This window comes from Neomonachus schauinslandi, chromosome 7 (assembly GCF_002201575.2).
Source record: "Neomonachus schauinslandi chromosome 7, ASM220157v2, whole genome shotgun sequence".
NCBI classification, from domain to species: domain Eukaryota; kingdom Metazoa; phylum Chordata; class Mammalia; order Carnivora; family Phocidae; genus Neomonachus; species Neomonachus schauinslandi.
The window spans coordinates 138,192,286-138,213,620 of record NC_058409.1 but is presented as its reverse complement, the minus strand read 5'-3'; the positions used below and the strand labels follow the sequence as shown (position 1 = coordinate 138,213,620).

The 21,335-nt window shown below is 44.8% G+C and overlaps 1 protein-coding gene across 1 annotated transcript in view; it reads left to right on the top strand.

Moving 5' to 3' along the window:
* Positions 1–17,368, top strand: part of FBXL7 (F-box and leucine rich repeat protein 7) — a 372,638-nt gene extending 355,270 nt beyond the window's left edge. Inside the window, exons 3-4 of the mRNA XM_021702513.1 lie at positions 9,022–9,633; positions 16,625–17,368. Of these exons, the coding sequence (XP_021558188.1) occupies positions 9,022–9,633; positions 16,625–17,361 (1,349 nt within the window). The 3' untranslated portion in view covers positions 17,362–17,368. The remainder of the gene's footprint in view (positions 1–9,021; positions 9,634–16,624) is intronic.
* Positions 17,369–21,335: the final 3,967 nt, after the last annotated feature.

The following is a 21,335-nucleotide window of genomic DNA, read 5'->3' as shown; positions in this document are numbered from 1 at the left end:
AAACCTGCTTTCTTTTAATTAAAAAGGAAGACTAACAAATGTTTAAAGAGATTCTCGGGTGCCTGGGTGGCTCAGTTGGTTAAGCGACTACCTTCGGCTCAGGTCATGATCCTGGAGTCCCTGGATCGAGTCCCGCATCGGGCTCCCTGCTCAGCGAGGAGCCTGCTTCTCCCTCTAACCCTCCCCCCCTCATGTACTCTCTCTCTCTCTCATTCTCGCTCTCTCAAATAAATAAATAAATCTTTAAAAAAAAAAAAAGAGATTCTCAATACACGCCCTACCATAAGGAGACTATCCCCGCGCCTTTTGAAAAGGATAGCGTCTAATAGTGGTACTCTCTCAGGGATGAAACATCTTATTTTCCATTAAAGAATAAATAGTATAAGGTCACCCTTTGCCATTTTACAGATAAGAAAAAAGGAAGGCTCTAAGATGTTGTCATTTCAACCTAGAATAAAACCATAAGGAGGCTGATGAATTATAATCCCGGACTGTCCCATAGTTTCTGAGGCTACCTGTTATTTCTTATGGCATAACTTTCATAAGGCATCCTTTTTAGATACTCATGTTGCTGACAAAATAAAACTGCACTATAGATTCCAAAGATGGCATTCTGTACATTTCATTGATTATATTTGTGGTTTTTAGAACAATGTGACTTAAAAGCTTCCTTAGCAGTATGATTCTTCCCTTTAAGGAAAAAAAAAAAAAAAAGGTCAAACAGAATCCGTGCTGAGCTCAGTTTAGAGTCAAAAACTGAATACACCAGGGAACTGGTGTTCCAGCTAAATACAGAGCTGGGCATTTCACTAAACCATATGCCCTGTAGGAGAGTAGGCTCATCCTCCTCCTCAAGACTTCGAGGATTAATCACCATAGCTCTGTGCTGGTCCACATGACAACAAGGCAGGTTTTTGTTCTTGGACAGAAGTGTTAGCCATAACCTGATCCTGGCAGGGGGGGGGGGGGGGGGGGGGCAGTTGCCACCTTCTGGACGACAATCTTAGCAAGAATCTTTGGGTCCCAGAGGTAACTTTCTCCAGGTAAAATGCAAGATCAACCTTGTCTATATAAATTTCCACTTTATGCAACCAATACCTTAAATAAGTTCTAGGGTGTGTATATTATGTGAACCACATTAAAAGAAAATATTTTGAAATAAAACAAGAAGAAGAAAGATCCCTCAGATTGTATTTTTTTTTCCACTGGCGAGGTTTTATAGATCTATTTTTTTAAGCTTGAGTTTAAGCTAAGAAAAGAAACCTTGCTTTTTATGGCAAGAGTTCTTGAGTAGAAAGACAATTTATAATGGAAAGCATCTTGCAGAAAAGTTTTGGTAATCAGAGAGGGAAAATTCAGAATAGCTTTGTAAATTTTGACTTTGAAAGGCCAGTATAATGTAAATATGACTTCCTAGAGTGTAAACAGCAGTGGTTCGAAAATAAAAACTTGTGCAAAACAGGCAGCTATCTAGTTGGAAGAAAATGTGTCTAATAAGCATGGGTGTCTGAGATGCCTTGAATATTTTTGATAATGTACTATAATTATTAAAGATGTAAAATTTCCAGGACTTTTGAAACCATGAAAAAACAAGTTTATTGGGTTTTTGTTCCCCCCCCCCCCCCCCAGAATAAGACAACTATACTTTTTGGTATTCTTTACATATTTAAAGTAACCTAAAGACATTAAACTTATTGTTCTCACATAAATTACATACTTGGAAATGTTTTAAATTATTAATGGAGCCACAAGTGCTTAAATTTTAAGGCATCCACCATCTCTTCATTTAATAAATAGATGAAAATATCAGTATTAAAAAGTGTAATTATTTATTTGCCTTAGGATCTCCATTGTAGCAAATAAAGATTACACCATTTTGAGAAAATCCAAAAGCTTACCAAAAATATTATTTTTGTTTGTTTGTTTTTAATTTTATTTTGTTATGTTAGTCACCATACAATACATCATTAGTTTTTGATGTGGTGTTCATTGTTTTTGTACAACACTCAAATGTTTTCCCACCACTGGGAGACTCTGTGTCATTGTTTTTACCTTGGGCTTCTGAAAACTGACTTTTGTTCCAGACTTAGACAAACTTTTCTATCCCTTACCATCCTGGATTTTGTGTGATGTGAGCACACTCTCAAAAAAGTCATTTTTCTCTCTCCTTAAAGGATACAAGAAAATAGAGAGGTCAGATTCTTTGCTGTAGAAGTATTTTAATGGGACTGTGGTATAGAAAGGAGGTGGGCTAGGAACATTTGCTTTATAATCTAGTCAAATGCAAAAACTCCTCTCTTCCTAGACTCCACTGGGCACTCAAGCAGCAGTAATAATGTGTGTTAAATGAGCCAATGAAAGAATGAATCGTCACTTTCTTTTCTGCCTATAAATCTGTAATCCTAGAATGTGTAGCAGCCCAACCTACTGAATTTTAGTACCCAGCATCTGTCCCTGTGTATTCCTTGCAGTCCATTCTGTATATCTTCCCGTAGACATCAGTGCTGTGTGTTTTTCATTTTATTTCAATCTTTTGGTTATATCCACCTTCCCAACGTCATTACGAGACACCAGGCTACAAAATTCACATCTCATTGCAAAAATACATGCTCATGTCTTTAAATTCTCCCATTTTGCTTTCATGACACTTACATGTGTTCATCTCCAGACATGTTCTTTTTGCAGATTTTATAATTTTTCCTCTTACAGCTCTGTCTGTCTGCCTATCCCTCCATTCAGCCTTCCATCCTACCACAAAGTAATTCACTGAGTCCTCCTTTAACAGATTTCATTATCAACTTATGTATTTATTTTTGAAAAAAGTTTGTCCAAAGAATGTCTCCAGGGAAAACAGTAGTCTTGGTAAATTTAAAAAGCTACCTGTCTTGGAGGAGGTTGGGAAGATGGCAGAGTATGAGGACCCTAAGCTCAGCTTGTCCTACAGATACAACTAGATAACATTCACATCAGTGTAAATAACAAATAAAATGACCTGATGACTGGCAGAACAGACTCCACAACTGAAGTTAGAGAAGAGGACACACTAAAGAGGGTAGGAAGGGCAGAGATGCAGTCAGAGATGCTGAGGGGAGCAAAAGGAACCATGGCCATCTGTTGGGGGGAGGGAGTCACAGGTGCAGAGAAGGGAAAGAAACAGACTATCACACGGGGAAGACAAATCCCCATAACATCAGCTTTGAAAGCAAGAGGAGCCGAATTTTGAATTTCGTGAGTTCTTGCAACCAGAAGGACTCAATGCCTGGAATTTTAAACATCAGCAGGTTCAGTTCTGGGAGAGCCTGGAGGGTGAGAGGAAGCTGAGTCCCCACCTTTAAAGAGATAGCATGACAAACAGCCCACAGAGATACAGGGTAGAAGCAGCGGTTTGCCCAGAGCCTGGGACATACAGGAAGGAGAGTAGTTTACTCATTTTGGAGCATATCCCGGAGGGGCAGGGATCACTGAGGGAGTTCTCCAGGAACAAAGGAGCAGGCAGGTGCCATTTCCTTTCTCTGCCCCCCAGCACAAACACACAGCCACCTGTGGGAACCAGTGGCACTGACATTCACGACCTAACGTGTTTACACCAAGCCCCACCCCACAGTGCTTCCTTAGATCCACCCTTTCCAGTCTTGCTTGCCTCAGTACCAGAGATGTGGGCCCCTTTACCCAGAAGACTGGCGCAAACCCTGCCAACACTGTGTCTCCGGACTGGCATGATTTGCCGAGCCTGAGTCCCAGTGGCCAAGGGTCTCATTTCCCAAGCAGACTGGCATGCACCTTTGTAAGACTGCGCTCCTCCACCAACCCCACCCCACCCCCCGCCCCCGGCCAGGGACCAAAGCCTGCCCACAACAGGAAAAGAGAGCCTCCGTGGACTACTGGACCTAAGGAAAAAGCAGCCAGGATACAACAGCCAAGCGCACACAACACACTGGTGCACAGAGGACACTGCATGGCCGGGCACTCCAGGACCTCTTCTTCAGAAGACCACTACTTTCAACAGCAGGAGATATAGCTGACTTTTCTAACACACAAAAACAGACATAGAGAGTTAAACAAAATCAGGAGACAGAAGAGAATGTCCCAAATAAAAGAACAGGATGAAACCACAGCAAGAGACCTAAGCGAAACAGTGATAAGTAACGCGCTTGATGGAGAATTTAAAGTAATGATCATAAAGATACTTGAGAAAAGAGTGGAGGAGATCAGTGAGATCTTTAATAAAGAGACAAAAAAGAACCACTCAGAGATGAAGAACACAATAATGAAATTTAAAATACACTTGAGGGAATAAAAAGCAGACCAGAAGAAGACAAATGAATTAGTGACCTAGAAGACAGAATAATGGAAAGTAATCAAGCTGAGCAGGTGAGAGAAGAAAAAGTACACAAAATGAGAATAGATTTAGGGAACTTAGTGACTCCATAATAACATTCACATTATAAGGATCCCAGAAGAGGAAGAGAGAAAAGGGGGCAGAAAATTTATTTGAAGAAAGAATAGCTGAAAACTTCTCTAATATGGGGAAGGAAACAGATATCCAGATCCAGGAGACACAGAAATCCCCTAACAAAATCAACCCAAGGAGGTCCATCCCAAGACACATATAATTAAAATGGCAAAAAGTAGTAATACAGGGAGAATTTTAAAAGCAGCAAGAAAAAAGAAGACAGTTACAAACAAGGAAAACCCCATAAGGCTATGAGCGGATTTTTCAGCAGAAACTTTGCAGGCCAGAAAGGAGTTGCCTGATAGATTCGAAGTGCTAACAGGAAAATACCTGCAGCCAAGAATACTGTAACCAGCAAGTCTATCATTCTGAATAGGAGAGAGAGTTTCTCAGAGAAACAAAAGCTAAAGGAGTTCATGATCATTAAACCAGCCCTACAAAAAAAGGCTAAAGGAGACCCTTTGAGTGAAAAGGAAAGACCGTAAGTAAGAGTAAGAAAAGTGGGAAACTCACAAAAGCAGTAAAAATAAGTATATCTGTAAAAATCGGCCAAGAAATTCACAGAATAAAAGGATGTAAAATATGACACCATATACCTAAAATGGGGGCGGAGAGAGGGAGTAAAGAATGGGTTCAAACTTAGGTGACCATCAACTTAATATAGACTGCTATATGCAGAAGATGTTATATACAAACCTGATGGTAATCATAAATCAAAAACCAGTAATAGATATGCGAAAAATAAAGAGAAAGGAATCCAAGTAGATCACTAAAGAAAGCCAGGAATGCCATGAAAGACAGCAAGAGAAGAAAGAATCAGAGCAGAACTACAGAAACCACAAACAAGTACCAAATGGCAATAAATACATATATATCAATAATTACTTTGAATGTAAATGGACTAAACACTCCAAACAAAAGACACAGGGTGTCCGAAAGGATTAAAAAAAAAAAAAAAAAAAAACCCATCTGTATGCTGCCTGCAAGAGACTCATTTCACACCTAAAGACACACGCAGATTGAAAGTGAGGGGATAGGGAAACATTTATCATGCAAACGGATGTGAAAAGAAGCAATACTTATATCGGACAAAATAGACTTTAAAACAAAGATTGTAACAAGAGACAAAGAAGGACACTATTATAATAAAGGAGACAATCTAACAAGAAGATAAAACAGTTGTAAATACTAATGCATCCAACAGCTCTCTGGAGTGTCTTTATATAAGGGCAGTAATCCCAATTATGAGGGTTCTACTCTCATGACCTAATCACCTCCCAAAGGCCCCACCTCCTCATATTATCACCTTCGGGGTTAGGATTTCCACATGAACTTGAGAGGGATACAAACATTTAGACCATTGCATTACTCATTGCCCTTTATTACCAATTTAATCATCAGGTGCTATTTATTCAATTATGACAAATCATATCCTTTCAAGAAGTCTCTGAGGGTTCCTGACCTGAATAACTAGGAAGGATCCAGAGAACCCTAGTGTACATTCTGGCAAAAGAGACATCCAGCTTTCCTGGTGGAAACCCCCAGGCTCCCCTGCTTGTCTCCTTGCGTGGGTGAGCAGTGCCTGGCCATCATGAATTACTCCTGAGAACTCTGCTGCTAAGCTCTAGAAAAAGGCAGGAAAGAGAGCTATTACTTGCTCCTGAATCCTCTCCAGGACAGAATGTTCCTCACAGATGTGTGAGGCTGCCATCTCTTTCTGAGTGTGAATTCCGTTACCACTCAGGTATGATTATTGGCAAAGAAAAAAACGGAACGTGTTGCAAACAGCACAGCAGTTCTGGTCGATCTGGATGCATTCCCATTCTCTCTTGTCAGTGGAGGGAGCATGCAAGAGTGAAGAAAAGTGAATCGGTTGTAGATGCAAGTTTAGGAATCCTCGATTCCCTACCATAAGCATGTTCATCCCACAGGGGCATAACTCAAGATGTGCAGGTTTCTGCAGAGCACTGTGAAGTGTCTTCTCTTTCAAGAGGAACAGAACATAGGCAGGCAGGAGAGGGATTTCAGAGCCCTCACAGCCAGGAAAATGTCAGAGCTGAAAGTCTAAGATTGCCCTCCCCTCCTGGCCCTAAATTAGCTGTTCACCGCCTAAGAAAAATGCTAACTTTGGAGGCAGTTCTCAGAGTTCACATCATGATGAAGGTTAGTACCACGGTAGCTTGGATGGCAGTTTTGAAATCCCTGATTTGCATGTAGTGTTTTCCTTAAAGATTTACTATATATTTACAAAAGAGAGATGTACACATTTCTTATGAATGATTTAAAACACAGTATGTATACCACTTGGGATGGGGAAGTACATGCCAAGCTAGAAATGATTGTTTTTTTAAACATTTTAACTATTTCTTCTCAATTCAAGAACTTCATATGCACCGACTATGCACCATAAACTGTGCCAAGTATTGCCAGGATACAAATAAGAAAATGATTTAGTCCTTGTCTCAAAGGAGTTTTTAATGTAATGAAGGTATATTCGTCATCTGTTGCCACAGTAATGCTGTGTAACAAATCACACCAAGCTCAGTGTTCTAGCTCACACATCTGTGGCTCACCTGGGCATCGGGTGACCCCCGCTGGGCTTGGCTGAGCTTGGCTCGAAGCTGCAGGTTTCAGGCAGTTCTATATTCTCCATGGGCCTCTCAGCACCCTAAGATCAGTGGACTAGCCAGGCACGTTCTTCTCATTGGGCACATCACATGTCCTAATATTCACTGGCCAAAGCAAGTCACGTAGCCAAGCCCAACATCATTAGATGGAACAAATCTACTGTCCCTTGGAGGAACCACAGAGTCACCTGACAAAGATACGTGGATATAGGGAGAGATGCAAAATTGGGAAAAATAATACAGTCAAGCGCATTAGGGAAAGATAGATTCACAACTGCCTAATAACAAAGGATGGGGATTTCAATAGGGAAGTGATTGATTATATCTCAAAGACATTAAGAAAATGTTCTTAGAGGAGGTGGCATTTGCACTTAGTGTTTTTATTTCAAGAGGCAGACAAGGTGAGGGGAGGGGGGGAAATAGTAATTCAAAGATGATCCATGAGCGAAGTCACGGACATGTGTAGGACATTTTCAGTGTTAGGTTATAAAGAAGTAAATTGAAAGAAAACATTGTAACAGTAGAACAAATATACCAGTAGGAAAACTACAAATAGACACTCAGTGGAGACCCCAGTGTCAGAAGTTCTTGTGTTGTATGTTATTACTGGAAGTTTTTTGGGGGAAAAAAAAAAAAAATGAGTGTTTGAAAATTCCCAAAGTATGAAATGTGGATAAGCACACAAGGAAAGAATTTTTGTTTAAGTCTTTAGAGCTGTAATTAAAGCTGGAAATGACTTAGAAATCATCTAGTCCAGCTCACTTATTTCTTTTTTCACAGATAAAGAAACTTATGTTTTGGAGATAAATTCTCTTCTCCCTCTCTCTCTCTTTCTCTGTGTGTGTGTGTGTGTGTGTGTGTGTGAAAAATATAAACATATTTAGAGAGAGAGAATAAATGTCATCTTAAATAACTCTATCCATCTATGTATGTAAAGTACACAATAAATATCTTTATATAGAAAATAAATTATTTCATATAGATATCAAGGTGGGGGTATGAAATGAGCAGACTTCTTAAAGTGGTATCCTAAAGAATTCTTAATCCGTCATAAATTTAAAAACCAACTTGTATCCTCATTAAGTGGTCTTTCTGGTTTCAAGGAATAGAATGGGAGTCACGTCACTGAAATGCAAAGGGCAGACTTGTTAAGAAGGAGGAAAAATATATATTGCCACAGATATTCAAGGCCTGGAAACACCACCTGAAGTGCCCAGTCTAATGGCCGAAGTGGGGTGGCTCCCCAGACCCCAGACTGCAGTCGGAGTTTGGGGTACGGTTATCAAAAGATGGGGGACTGGACGCTAGGGGGCAGGCCAGGGCAAAGACAGCAAACACTATGTCCATCTGCCAGTCTTCCTCTTCCAAAACTCATTCCTTCGTTGGTCGGTCAATGGAAGGTAATTACCTGCCTACTCAAAATGTAATTAGAAAAGGAAAAGAGTTTGTGTTCACAATATGTGAGATTTTCCCCAGAATAGAGATAATGAAACTTTGAAGTTGTGCCCTTTAGATGATCACCATTAATGGAGATCAGAAGTCAGCCAGCTATGGCCCGCAGGTCAAATCCAGCTGGTCTGTTTTCATGAAAGGAGTTTTATGGAAACAGCCACCCCCGTTTGTTTACGTACTGTTTATGCCGGCTTTTGCACTACAATGGCAGGGTGGATTAATGGCAGCGGGAGACAGGGCCCATGTGGCCTGCAGTGCCTCAAACATTCCATATCAGGCCCTTCACCGAGGGGGTTGCCCGCCCCTCCTGCAGATAGAGGACAATTCCTGGAATGGGCGAAATCTGCATGTGCTTCTGCTTCAGGTGATGGATTCAGCAGGGGTCTGCCCAGGAGGCATAGCGGTGGACTGGGTGTCACCGTTTTGCCTCCTTCCCCGGGCTCCGCTATGGGCCACCCTTTTAACCCTTTGCTCTCTGTCCTTTGCCAGACTCCGACCTGAGCATGCGCACACTGAGCACGCCCAGCCCAGCCCTGATATGTCCCCCGAACCTGCCCGGGTTTCAGAATGGAAGGGGCTCGTCCACCTCCTCATCGTCCATCACCGGGGAGACGGTGGCCATGGTCCACTCCCCGCCCCCGACCCGCCTCACCCACCCGCTCATCCGGCTGGCCTCCAGACCGCAGAAGGAGCAGGCCAGCATCGAGCGCCTCCCGGACCAGTCCATGGTGCAGATCTTCTCCTTCCTGCCCACCAACCAGCTGTGCCGCTGCGCCCGCGTGTGCCGCCGCTGGTACAACCTGGCCTGGGACCCGCGGCTCTGGAGGACTATCCGCCTGACGGGCGAGACCATCAACGTGGACCGCGCCCTCAAGGTGCTGACCCGCAGACTCTGTCAGGACACGCCCAACGTCTGTCTCATGCTGGAAACCGTAACTGTCAGTGGCTGCAGGCGGCTCACGGACCGAGGGCTTTACACCATTGCTCAGTGCTGCCCCGAACTGAGGCGACTGGAGGTCTCGGGCTGTTACAATATCTCCAACGAGGCGGTCTTCGACGTGGTGTCCCTCTGCCCCAACCTGGAGCACCTGGACGTGTCAGGTAAATGGCGGCTGCCCCCCCCCCCCCCCACCCGCGGGGCCTTCCGGTTCACCCCCCCAAAGCAGTAGAGGACATTGCCCCCCCACACAAGGTCCCCTCCCTGATAGCCATTAGAGATGGAGGGTGGGTGGTAAGGACGCCGACTCTTCCAGAGAGACTGTCTCTATGGAATCACGACCCCAGAGGCCAGAGGTATCCCTTTCATCACACAAGGCCCACTCCTTAAAGGCACTCAAGTCACCTTTTTGTCTGGCTCTTAAGGTAATGGGACTTTTAAACCCGTCCTTCCTCCCCATAGCCGTCACTGAATTTCAGAGCAACCATAGAGAATGGGAACCAAATATCTAACCCAAAGATAGGTAGTTTAGACGCCGCCCTTTCTGTCCATTAGTTATTATTTCATGGAGCCCAAAAGCTGTGTCTACGCTGATTCTGTGCTTTGGGCCGTGCTCACGATTGCTTGCCATTTTGCAGACCCTGGGGAAAATCCATCATGGTCAAGTGTCTCCTTATATTTCACCCCCACTGTCCTCACCCTTGGGTTGATTTTGGATCTTTTTTTTTTTTTTTAAGCAAAATTCTCAATTACATACTGCAAGGATAAGGCCCATCAAGTGGAGCCTTTAGATCTTTTTAAAATTGAGGGAAATCCCAGCATGGTTGCTTTGCTTGAAAACCTCTCTCAGGCAGGAAGAATTAAAACCCAGACTCATACTTTGGCGCCAGACGTGGATCCAGCCGGACTAACAGCCTTTCTTTATCTCATCCACTGCCCAGTCAAAAGACCAACATTGGAGAGGCTGAAATCTGTAAGATGCATCAGGGAGTTAAACGAACAGCATGAGCCACAACCTCAGGGATGGTCGGGGAGGGGTCAAGAAGTAAAAACCACTGTGACAGGCAAATAAACAGAATTTGGGATTTACAAGCATCTAAGGTAAATGATACCCTCCAACAAAATCTGAAGTCAAAGTCTGCTCTCTGAGCTTGCTCTCTCTTTCAAAAGCCGACATCTGAAAATATTTCAGATGACAGTCAATTATTTTTCGCAGATTCTTTCCCTCGCTGGAAAGCAATTCATTTCTCCACCCCCTTCCGCTGGCTTCGGGACAAAACCATAGTAACCGTAGTTTCAGTTAGTCATGAGCAGCTGCGGGCCTAAAGAGGCAGGAAACAAAGAGGTTTTCTTACATTTTTCTTCCAAGGAATTCTGGAAACAGAAAGCATTATGATGTGGTAGAGACTGGTTTCAAAACTTTGTGATTTGCAACAGTTCACAGCTTTCTCTAGATGTGTTTCCTCTTCATTTTAAAAAAAAAAAGGCAAGGAATTGGCTTCTTTAACATTCTAAGATTCTGAGCATCGTGGGCCTATTTTTTCGACACCTCATTTCTTTGTCTTTTCAAAAATCAGGTTAGAGAATGACTTGTTCTTGGAGTCCCCATCTTTGTTGAAGGAGCTCCCTGAACACCCTTGGGACACGCTGCAAGTACTGTGCCCTTTTCTGTTGGAGTCCTTTTGAAATTCAGAAATGTAGAAACTACTTTGGGAATGGAAATTCCTGGGCTTCTAGCCTGAGTGAGTGGATGGGGCTAGGCCCTTTTGACTAACCATTCTGTAAGCCTGATGCCCTTCCGCTATATCCCCCTAATCTGCAGAGCCTAATATATTTGTGGTCTTTTCACACGCCTCCCAGTGACCGGCTGGGACCTGTGTAGACACTATGTACACAAGGGAATCTCTAACTCACCAAGTTAAAAGCACAGGATTCCAGCTATGGGGGGGAAGGGGGCGGGGTTTTCCAAATGGTGCACTCCAGTTCTGAGGGAATCTGGAAACCTTAGGTTGATACTGGGAGAAGCCAGAGGGCTGCCAGAGGTGATTTCACCTCTGCCTTGTTCTCCTTGGTTTTCGAGCTGGCCTTCTCGCTGGCAGGAACCTCGACTTTGGAGGATTCATTGCTGGTCTAGAGCTTCGTTACCCCAGAGGATGTGAGACTCTCTTGTCCCTGCTACACTCCCCTTGAAAGCTGTCTTTTCAAGTCATTGAAACTTACTATAACTAGCTGTAGGCTTTTGTCATTATCACATATTACCTTTTATTAATATTTAGTCCAGATTCTTCAAAGAAACAGAACAGTGTGTGTGTTTGTGCACACGCGAGCGTGCACGTAAAGAGATTGATCTGCTGTGTGTGTGTGTGTGTGTGTAAAGAGACTGATCTGCCATCTGCAAGCTAGAAACCCAGGGAAACCTGACAGTACAGTTCAGTCCAAGTCCAAAGGCCTGAGAACCAGGGCTGCTGATGGTGTAAGTCTCATTCGAAGGCAGGAGAAGACCAATGCATCAGTTCAAACAGTCAAGGGGAAAACAAATTCTCCATTCCTCCATCTTTTGGTGTAGTCAGGCTCTCATCTGATTGAATGATGCCCATCCCCATTGGGGAGGGCAGTCTGCTTTACTGGGCCCACTGATTCAGACGTTAATCTTGCCCAGAAACAGGCTCACAGGTACCCCCAGAAATGTTTAGCCAAATGTCTTGGCACCTAATCGACTCAAGTTGACATATAAAATTAACTATCACAATTAATAATGTCTTGAAACATCAATGAAACACAGTAAAGCAGGCCAGTTTTCGAAGTATAATATATTGTAATTATCACAAATGAAATTGCCTCAAAGGGTCCTCTTACAACCAGACACCTGGAGTTCTCCAATAATGAGAGGGGATGGTAACGAAGAACATTTTTGTGAAAGCAGAACCAAATCTGCAACTAAGTGGAAGAAACCCCACAGATATGTTCAACCTAGATTGTTCATTTCCTATTGAGGGATATCCATACTCCTTACCCTGAGTATTAGGGCAGGCCCCATAATCTGATCCCAATGGACCATTCCTATCTCAGTTCCCATTAAATGCTATCAGATACTTTGCATTCCACCTTATGGCCACTCCTCACAACCCCTCTGCCACCATGCTTTCTTGGGTCTCATATTTGCTCATGCTATCACCTTACTGCCTAATCTCCATGTTAGGTAACCAAATTGCTTCTCTCAAGAATCCTCTTATAGGGCGCCTGGGTGGCTCAGTTGGTTAAGCGACTGCCTTCGGCTCAGGTCATGATCCTGGAGTCCCGGGATCGAGTCCCACATCGGGCTCCCTGCTCGGCAGGGAGCCTGCTTCTCCCTCTGACCCTCCCCCCTCTCATGTGCTCTCTCATTCTCTCTCTCTCAAATAAATAAATAAAATCTTAAAAAAAAAAAAAAAGAATCCTCTTATAGATACTCACCACTTCCAAGACTCCTGATTCCTCAGTATCTAAATGTTCACTTCATGCTGACACATTTACAGTAAATCTCTTGTGCAATTCATCAGTTGCATGCTATATCCTAGTCATTTCTTACCTCCTCTCCTATAATTGAAGGCTTGCATCAGAAAACCTTCCCCTGTCTGGCTGTATGAGTCTCGTAATCTCACTGAGTCTGAGATGCCTCATCTTTAAAAAAATGAAGGTTTAATGGGATGATTTCTAGGGTGCTCTGCATCTCTGTAATGTATGAATGCATGAACTAACCACAGATACTACCTACTGGGCCATGGACCAATTTATTTTCTTTTCAGTCCAAACTTAACAAATCTGTAAGAATTAAGGCTGAGGCTTAAATTAAAATTATTGATCTAAAATAATACAAGCAGATCAAAAGAGCATCTTTACCAAAACTGAGCTTAACCAGTATTTCATTAAATTGGGGACTCGGTTTCAAAAACAAGGCACATGTTTCCCTGAATCAAATATAATATCCTTCCTGGAGTGCATCAGATTTTAGTAGATATTAAAAAAAATAATAATAAGAAACCGAAACTAAGAGTTTAGGGACAAAGGTTGTCATCTGAGCTTGAAAAACAAAATGCCTTCACAGGCATCCCAGATAGGCCGCCACTACTGTGGACATATAAATTCGGTATAAGCAGGATTACAGTCACTCTAAAAAAAAAAAAGAAATTCAAAACAAAGGAATATTTCAAAGCTGAAGGTGAGGGTTACCAACCACCTTCTGCACAACCATGACGGCTACTGGATAGAGCAGAGTGGACAGCCTCTGATGAGTCACCATCTTTGTTCTCCAGCATTGGATTGTATGCTTTACTCTTTCCTGAAATTCTTTGACCTGGTAGCACTTGGCTTTTGAACCTCATTATTCCCAGAACCTGAATTTTATAAGAGTTTCCTGGGCAGCCTGCCAGGAGGTGGGAGGACCGTCCCCATTAGCACGATTATGTCGCCACTTGGGAGCCTTGGATATTGCTCGGGCAGCCAGGGCACAGAGGTGCCTGAGGTGAAGCACCTGGCTTTGGAACTGCAAGAAGGATTCGGGAAGAGCACAGAGAAAATGAAAAATACAGATACAGTTTATGTAGTGGGATGAAATATATATATATATATATATAATGACATCATCATATTTATATTTATATACTAAAAATATGCTGTACATATATTATGTAATATCAGATGAACTGAAATATACATTGAATGAGTGTTTTATATATAATTATGTATAATATGTAATGTATATAATGTATCATGTATACACACATTCATAGGGGAAGAGTGGCTAGAAACAGTGTTTAGAGAGATAGCTAAAGATATCTTCCAATCATCTGAAAAAGGATAGAGTATTAAATGGGTTCTAGATCTCAACAACAACAAAATCTTCCTAAGCATTCATTTCCTTATCAGTAAAATGGATTAAAAATCAGGTAAGGAAATGTTTATAAAAGCATTCTGTAAACTTCATAATTCAATACAAATAAAAGCATTATAATTAAGTATAAAACAGACAGTTGTTTTATAGTATAAATTCACATCGGCCATGGCCAAAGTCCTGAGGACATTTAAATGTTGGAATTTAAATTATCCTGAGTGGGGAAAAATTAGCTCTAGATCAAGGTCCACAAATATTTCCTAGAGGCTTATATAGGCTTTACGGGACAGAAGGTGAAATCATATATATTTTGCAGGTACTTACATAAAGAGAGGAAACTCCTCCCTCCACACCCCCCTGCCATGTGACTGGGGTGGGCCTCCCGTGTGCTGGGCATGCTTTCTGCCTAATTGCCATCTGCTGGAGACATTTTTGGTATGAGAGCACTGGCCTGAGGGGAAAGGTCTGGTTAATGTGTGGGAAGAGGAGGATAGTGTTACGGACTGAATGTTTGTGTCTCCCCAGAATCCCTATATTGGAACCCTAGCCATCAGTGTGATGCTATTAGGAGGTGCGGCCTTTGGGAAGTCAGTAGGTTTAGGTGAGGTCATGAGGGTGGAGCCCCTATGATGGGATTAGTGCCTTTATAACAGAGACCAGAGAACTTGCTCTCCTTCTCTCCACCATGTGGGAATACAGTAAGGAGGCAGCTGTCTGCAAGAGGGTTCTCACCAGAAACCAGGAAATGAATTGGCTGGCAACCTTGATCTTGAACTTCTCAGCCTCTAAACTGTAAGAAATAAATGTTTGTTGTTTAAAAATAAATGAAATGAATTATCCTATCTGATCTTCCTACAGAAGACTATTCACTATAATTCACTAGTTTGTTCATTCAACAGATGTTTAGTGAGCACCAGCGATGAACCAGGGATGAGGGATACAGCAGTGAACAGCCCAGAGTCCCTTTCCTCAGGAGCTTACCTTCCAGAGTGAGGACAGCGAATACTTAAGTGAACAAATAAATGTATCATGCCACAAAGTGATAAAGAGTGCTGAAAAGAAATGGGAGTCAAGCAGGGGACACTGGTTCATACAGGGTGATTGGGAAGAATTGTCCAATAAGCTGACATGTGCTCAGAGACCTCAAAAAGTAGGGATGGCCCACGGGGCTACCCGGGGAAGCCCTGTCCCGTGCACAGACATTGAGGCAGGAGGGCAGCTCAGCTGTCTGGGAACCAGCCAGGAGGCCAGCGGGGTCAGAGGAGTGGGGTAAGCGATGAAGTCAAAGAGAGCAGGGGTACAGGTCCTCAGGGGACCCTTAGACTTTAGGGGGTGGCATCCAAAGACTTTGAGCAAAGTGACATGATTGGAGTTCTGTTTTCCAGAATCTCTCCGGCAGCTCTGAGAACAGACAGTTGGGAGTAAGGGCACGACAGGGCGACTGGTTGAGGGGCTGGAGCAGTCATCCAGATGACACAGTTGTTCTTCCCTGACCAAAAAGAATTGAATTGAGTCTCCAGGTGGCCAGCGGTTAGATTAATAATTATGTATCTTTCCCCTGGAGTTCTCCAAGTACCTCTGTACCCATTATTTCACTGCATGCTCATGATACCCCAACATACAGGCACCCCAGCTGCTCATGCTCATTGCATAGACAAGAGCCTTGAGACAGAAAAGTTAAGCCTCCTGGCTGAGGCCCTAAGGAGTAGACCTGAACCAGGTGTGACTCCCAAATGCTCTTTCTGCCAAACCAAGGTCATGGCCAAGCCTTCTCCAGCATGATCTTACCTCTTTGACCACAGAGCTACAGGACCGTTGCAGGGAGAGAATCAGCCCTTACCAAGCTTCCAGAACTTTCTGGGCCAGGGCAAGATATTTACAAGCATTGTCTCCTTTATTCTTCACAGCGACCTGTGGGGAACATGATCATCCCCGTTTTAAGACAAATGAGGGACTCAGAAGGATTGATTTGCCCCATGTCAGGCAACTAGTGATGGATGTGGAATTGGAGCTGCGGTGTTTCTGATTCAAAAGCCTAGGGAGCCTCTTAAACCCAGACGACCATAATCATTAAACGATCAGATGAGCAGGGAGAACCCAATCTTGCTCTTGTTCTCCGTAGGGGTCAAAAAGGGCAGGGTAACATCGGGGGCCACGCTGGGGTGGGGGGGAGGTGTTCGAGAAGGAATCCTCAACGGCATCCCCTGGGTGAGGCACATACCACCCCCCACCCCACCCCCGGTTCTCGAAGGTTCTCTGAGCGTGTGTTCTGTCTCTCTGTGTAGGGTGCTCCAAAGTGACCTGCATCAGCTTGACCCGGGAGGCCTCCATTAAACTGTCCCCCTTGCATGGCAAACAGATTTCCATCCGCTACCTGGACATGACGGACTGCTTCGTGCTGGAGGACGAAGGGCTGCACACGATCGCGGCGCACTGCACGCAGCTGACCCACCTGTACCTGCGCCGCTGCGTGCGCCTCACCGACGAGGGCCTGCGCTACCTGATGATCTACTGCACCTCCATCAAGGAGCTGAGCGTCAGCGACTGCCGCTTCGTCAGCGACTTCGGCCTGCGGGAGATCGCCAAGCTGGAGGCGCGCCTGCGGTACCTCAGCATCGCCCACTGCGGCCGGGTCACCGACGTGGGCATCCGCTACGTGGCCAAGTACTGCAGCAAGCTGCGCTACCTCAACGCGAGGGGCTGCGAGGGCATCACGGACCACGGCGTGGAGTACCTCGCCAAGAACTGCACCAAACTCAAGTCCCTGGACATCGGCAAGTGCCCGCTAGTCTCCGACACGGGCCTCGAGTGCCTGGCCCTGAACTGCTTCAACCTCAAGCGGCTCAGCCTCAAGTCCTGCGAGAGCATCACGGGCCAGGGCCTGCAGATCGTGGCGGCCAACTGCTTCGACCTCCAGATGCTCAACGTGCAGGACTGCGAGGTGTCCGTGGAGGCCCTGCGGTTCGTGAAGCGCCACTGCAAGCGCTGCGTCATCGAGCACACCAACCCCGCCTTCTTCTGAAGGGGCCGCTCGGCCGCCGCGCTGCGCAGCCGCACGCGGACACAGTGGCGCGATTCCTGAAAGCAGCATCTGTAAGCGCCGGCACCCGCTCACCCGTAGCAGCCCTTGCTTCCTGGGAGGCTCTTAGGGATCTGGCTTTTCTTTTTCCTTAGTGCTCGTGGGCAACAGGGGTCAAGGAAAGGAAGGGGGAGTGGGGGGAGAGCGGGGGGAGGGCGGGGGGGGTGCAAGTTGCTGTGCCGGTAAACTGGTTTTTTGGGTCAGGTCATCTGTAGGCAGTTTCTCTTCTCCCCAAAGAGGTACCTCAGAAAGCCGATGGCAGTGTGTTTAAGAACGCCTCTTTCTCTGTCTCTGTGCTCCCGGCGGCATCCCAGGCTTCTGCACGCACACACCCTGTCCCAACCGCTCCCCCCCCTCCCCAGCCCCTCCCTGGCCAACAGCAACCACACATCCAGGATAATGATGCTCTCCAGACCTCCTCCTCTTTAAACCGCTTGAGTGGCCTAAGCCGCACTCAGCAGTCCCACGCCCAAGCAAATTCTTGTTAAATAAATGTCCTAGCTCGTGGTATATACAAAGCGCTTCCAACACTTTTCTAAAGAATCACTTCGGGCAAGCAGCACTGTGCAGGAGGAGACCTGCATTCTCCCCTCCTGCCCACCCCCCCCACCCCCCCCACCCCCCGCCCAGCTCTGCCACAGACATAACTGTGTGACCTTGGGCAAGTCACTTGACATCTCTGGGCTTCAGCTTCCCGCACTGAATCAGAGGCCATTCAGCTAGATGATCGCTTCGTACCCATTTTAGAATTGAGAGGACAGAGACTGTCAGTAAGGAGCAGTGCCTTGGCCTACAGCATATGAGGCATCTACCTCTCCCAAGAGTATTGGTTCTGTGGGTGTTTTCAGGAGATTGGGAAGTGCCAGCATGAATGTCCCACATGTTCTTCAGTTCCGATCTGAATGTCACCCAACCCTGTTTCTTTCGGTGGGTGAGTCCCTTGGGCACCTACTCCAGCCCCACTAGGCGGATGGTTCCCGTGACGGGCGCTTCCTGCACCACCCGACCCCACACCATCTTATGGAGGCAGTGGATTTCCCACTCAGAGCACAGCCCACAGCCCCAGTCAAGTGGATCTTGCTGAGTGTTTTCAAATAGGAAGAAAGACCCTCACAAGTTTTCATTAACAAGGGAGGCCCAAGAGAGCTCATGTCTTCGAAGGGTCTCCTATCCTTTCTTAGTGCACATGTGATATGTAGCAGACACATCTACATCTGCCCTGCAGCTGGCAGGGGCAGACGTGTTGGTTCTTTGTCATTCAGATCACATTTCCACTTTTCTCATCTATTTATTTCTCTGTGCATCCAGACTCCATCGCGTGAAGCCTGTTGGGCTTAAGCCCTAAGTGATTAACGGCGCAGATTGCCACCTCGTGTGCCTTCTCCCATGGCTATCTGCATGTTCTCTGTCAAAGAGCACACAGCAGACTTTCAGGTGTTTAAAGACCATTCACTCAAAAATGTCAGGCAAATGGAAGAAGGAGCACATTGATCACACTGAAGCGCGGGCCTGCTAACCAGGCCCCTGGAATAGAACATTAAAATCCTTGCCAAGTATGCATTTTAAATGGCCCTGTTTGGATGGAAATCCATTTGCTAGCCTCACTTGCGTGAAATCGGGATGCCAGAAGAAAGTCCACTGCTCATTTTCATGAAATTGATTTGCCTTTTGTTAATAAACACATGACTTTTCCCACATTTTTCTCTGGCCACACCTCTCCATCGCTCTTCAAACAGTCACCCACTGCTTTCTCAAAGGGTCCACCATCCAAACCCAGAATCTCTGTATCTCCAAGCCAAGTAGGTGGAATTGGTTGCAGATCAAGCTCACACACAACTCGACAACTGCACTCCCACTGTAGGCTCCTTGCGTTTCTTTGTCTTATGTCGGGAAGGAGGAGATAAGAGTGAGGTGGCGTCTGCCCAGGAGGTTTCTTTCCTGCACCATATGACCTATGACCTCCTCCCCAGTCAACATCGTCAACAATTTAGTGGGCAGTCATGACTATGTGCCATGGGGAAAGTGAATTGCTTGGCAGGGGAGAGTGTCTCGTGATAGTCCCAGTGTTTAGAGCCATGAAAGAGGCTGAAGGTAGCATTCCCATGCTCTGTGGTTTCTGACCGTGTCTAACATCTCAGGAGTTGAGAGTCACAAGGATTGTCCCTAACCCTTGGCACCGGGGTCTTCCAAGTGGTTAATTTTCATACTCCCGGAATGAGGAGAGAGATCCAAAATGGCGCCCTGAACCAGAGAAGGGGTGTCCCATTACAATACCTTTATCGCCACCACCCGACAACACCGTCTAACCTGTCTTCCACACATGAGGCGAAGCTGACTTTCACACTCATTGCCCAGCACGTGCTGTCTCTCCCAGTCTCTCCCTTTGCCCCAGTCTTCTCTTCGGCCACTCTGCCCACCCCTCTTGGGATATGAATCTATGGCGGAGGTCACTGGGGAAACAGCTCAGCAGATTTTTAGAGACCAAGCAAAAGGCCTCACTAGGAAATTTATCTGTTTCAAAACATTGCTTCCTTCCTGCCTCTGCGAAATTGAATGCTCATTGTTTGTTTGTTTGTTTTATTTCTAATGATCAATCACTGCGTGCTGTATGACTCTAGAAAGCCTTAATTTACTACCACCAAGAAATAAAGCAATATGTTGGTAATCGGGTTAAGTCTCATTTAATAACGCTGGCCGGAGGAGCATGGTGTTCAGATGGGGACACTCAAGGGCGAGGAAGAAACTTAGCTTCTGCTGAATTGGAAAGCAAGTCAGCAAGTCGGGTCAGTGCAGCTCTTGTACCTTTAAAGTTGCATCCACGATTTTGTCGTTTCCCTTGGCTCAGTGACTTTGGCTGGAAATTAGCAGGTGAGTGAAAAATCATTACCTTCACATTTAGGTCAGGTCTTCGATTCCTTAGCCCGAACCTCTTGGAGCCAGATGTATTTTGGAATTCATAATTTTTTATATTTGAGGAAGTGGAATACCCCTAAGGACAACACCCTTAGTCAAACACGTTAGATTTCTGCAGCCGTCGCTGTGAACAGTCATACTATATAAGATTATTACAGACTAAATAGCCTTGCATCCATTCAGGTCAGGTTTTGTCACCAAATTAATTTGTGCTAAACATAATGAAAAAAAGCTTCTATTTCTTCAGAGCTCTCCAGGTTTCAGAACTATGAATAAGTAGCTGTGGACCTGAATACGTCCCCTGTCACAGGTCCAAATGCTGGAGTAATCGTCGAAATTATGCCATTGGTTGTTATCAATTTTTTTAAAGGTCTTAGAGCATTAAAACCTAGAAGGACAATATGGCAACCTGATCTAAATGGAAAAATTATCATTCCGTTGGAAAAAAAGAAATGCCAAAGCTCTACTCACCCCAACCTTTAGATCTGAGAAATCAATATGGCAGAAAGCAAGTACCGAGAGATGAATGGCACAATTCTGCTTTAGCAAGTAAAAAGCTTTTAAGAGATACTGATTTTAAATGTATTTGTCCTCAACCTTCTTCATATCCTATGTCAGCTGCTTAATGACTGTCACATTAACCAATAGGACAGTGTGCTGCCTGGGAACATTCACTGGAGGTAGCCCCACGTAATCCTGGTCAAGATCCCAAAATAAGCTAGCAGGAAATGAAAGCATTTGTCCTTGAGGTTCATGACTTCTTAAATTGACATTTGTTCAGAATTTGAAAAAGTTTTCAAAAAATTTGCTACCCAAGAGCATTCAACATGAAACGAAACAGATTGGACCTTTTTAAGAGGCAAAGTAATACAATAAAATTGCTTCCCACGCCCCAGTTTTCACAAAGAAGTCCCCAAGAGTAGTGCATTTGTTCAATAGCTGGCAATCGTGATTCGTTAAGAAAGACGTTAATTTGAAGAAATGCTGAATCGACAGCAGGGGAG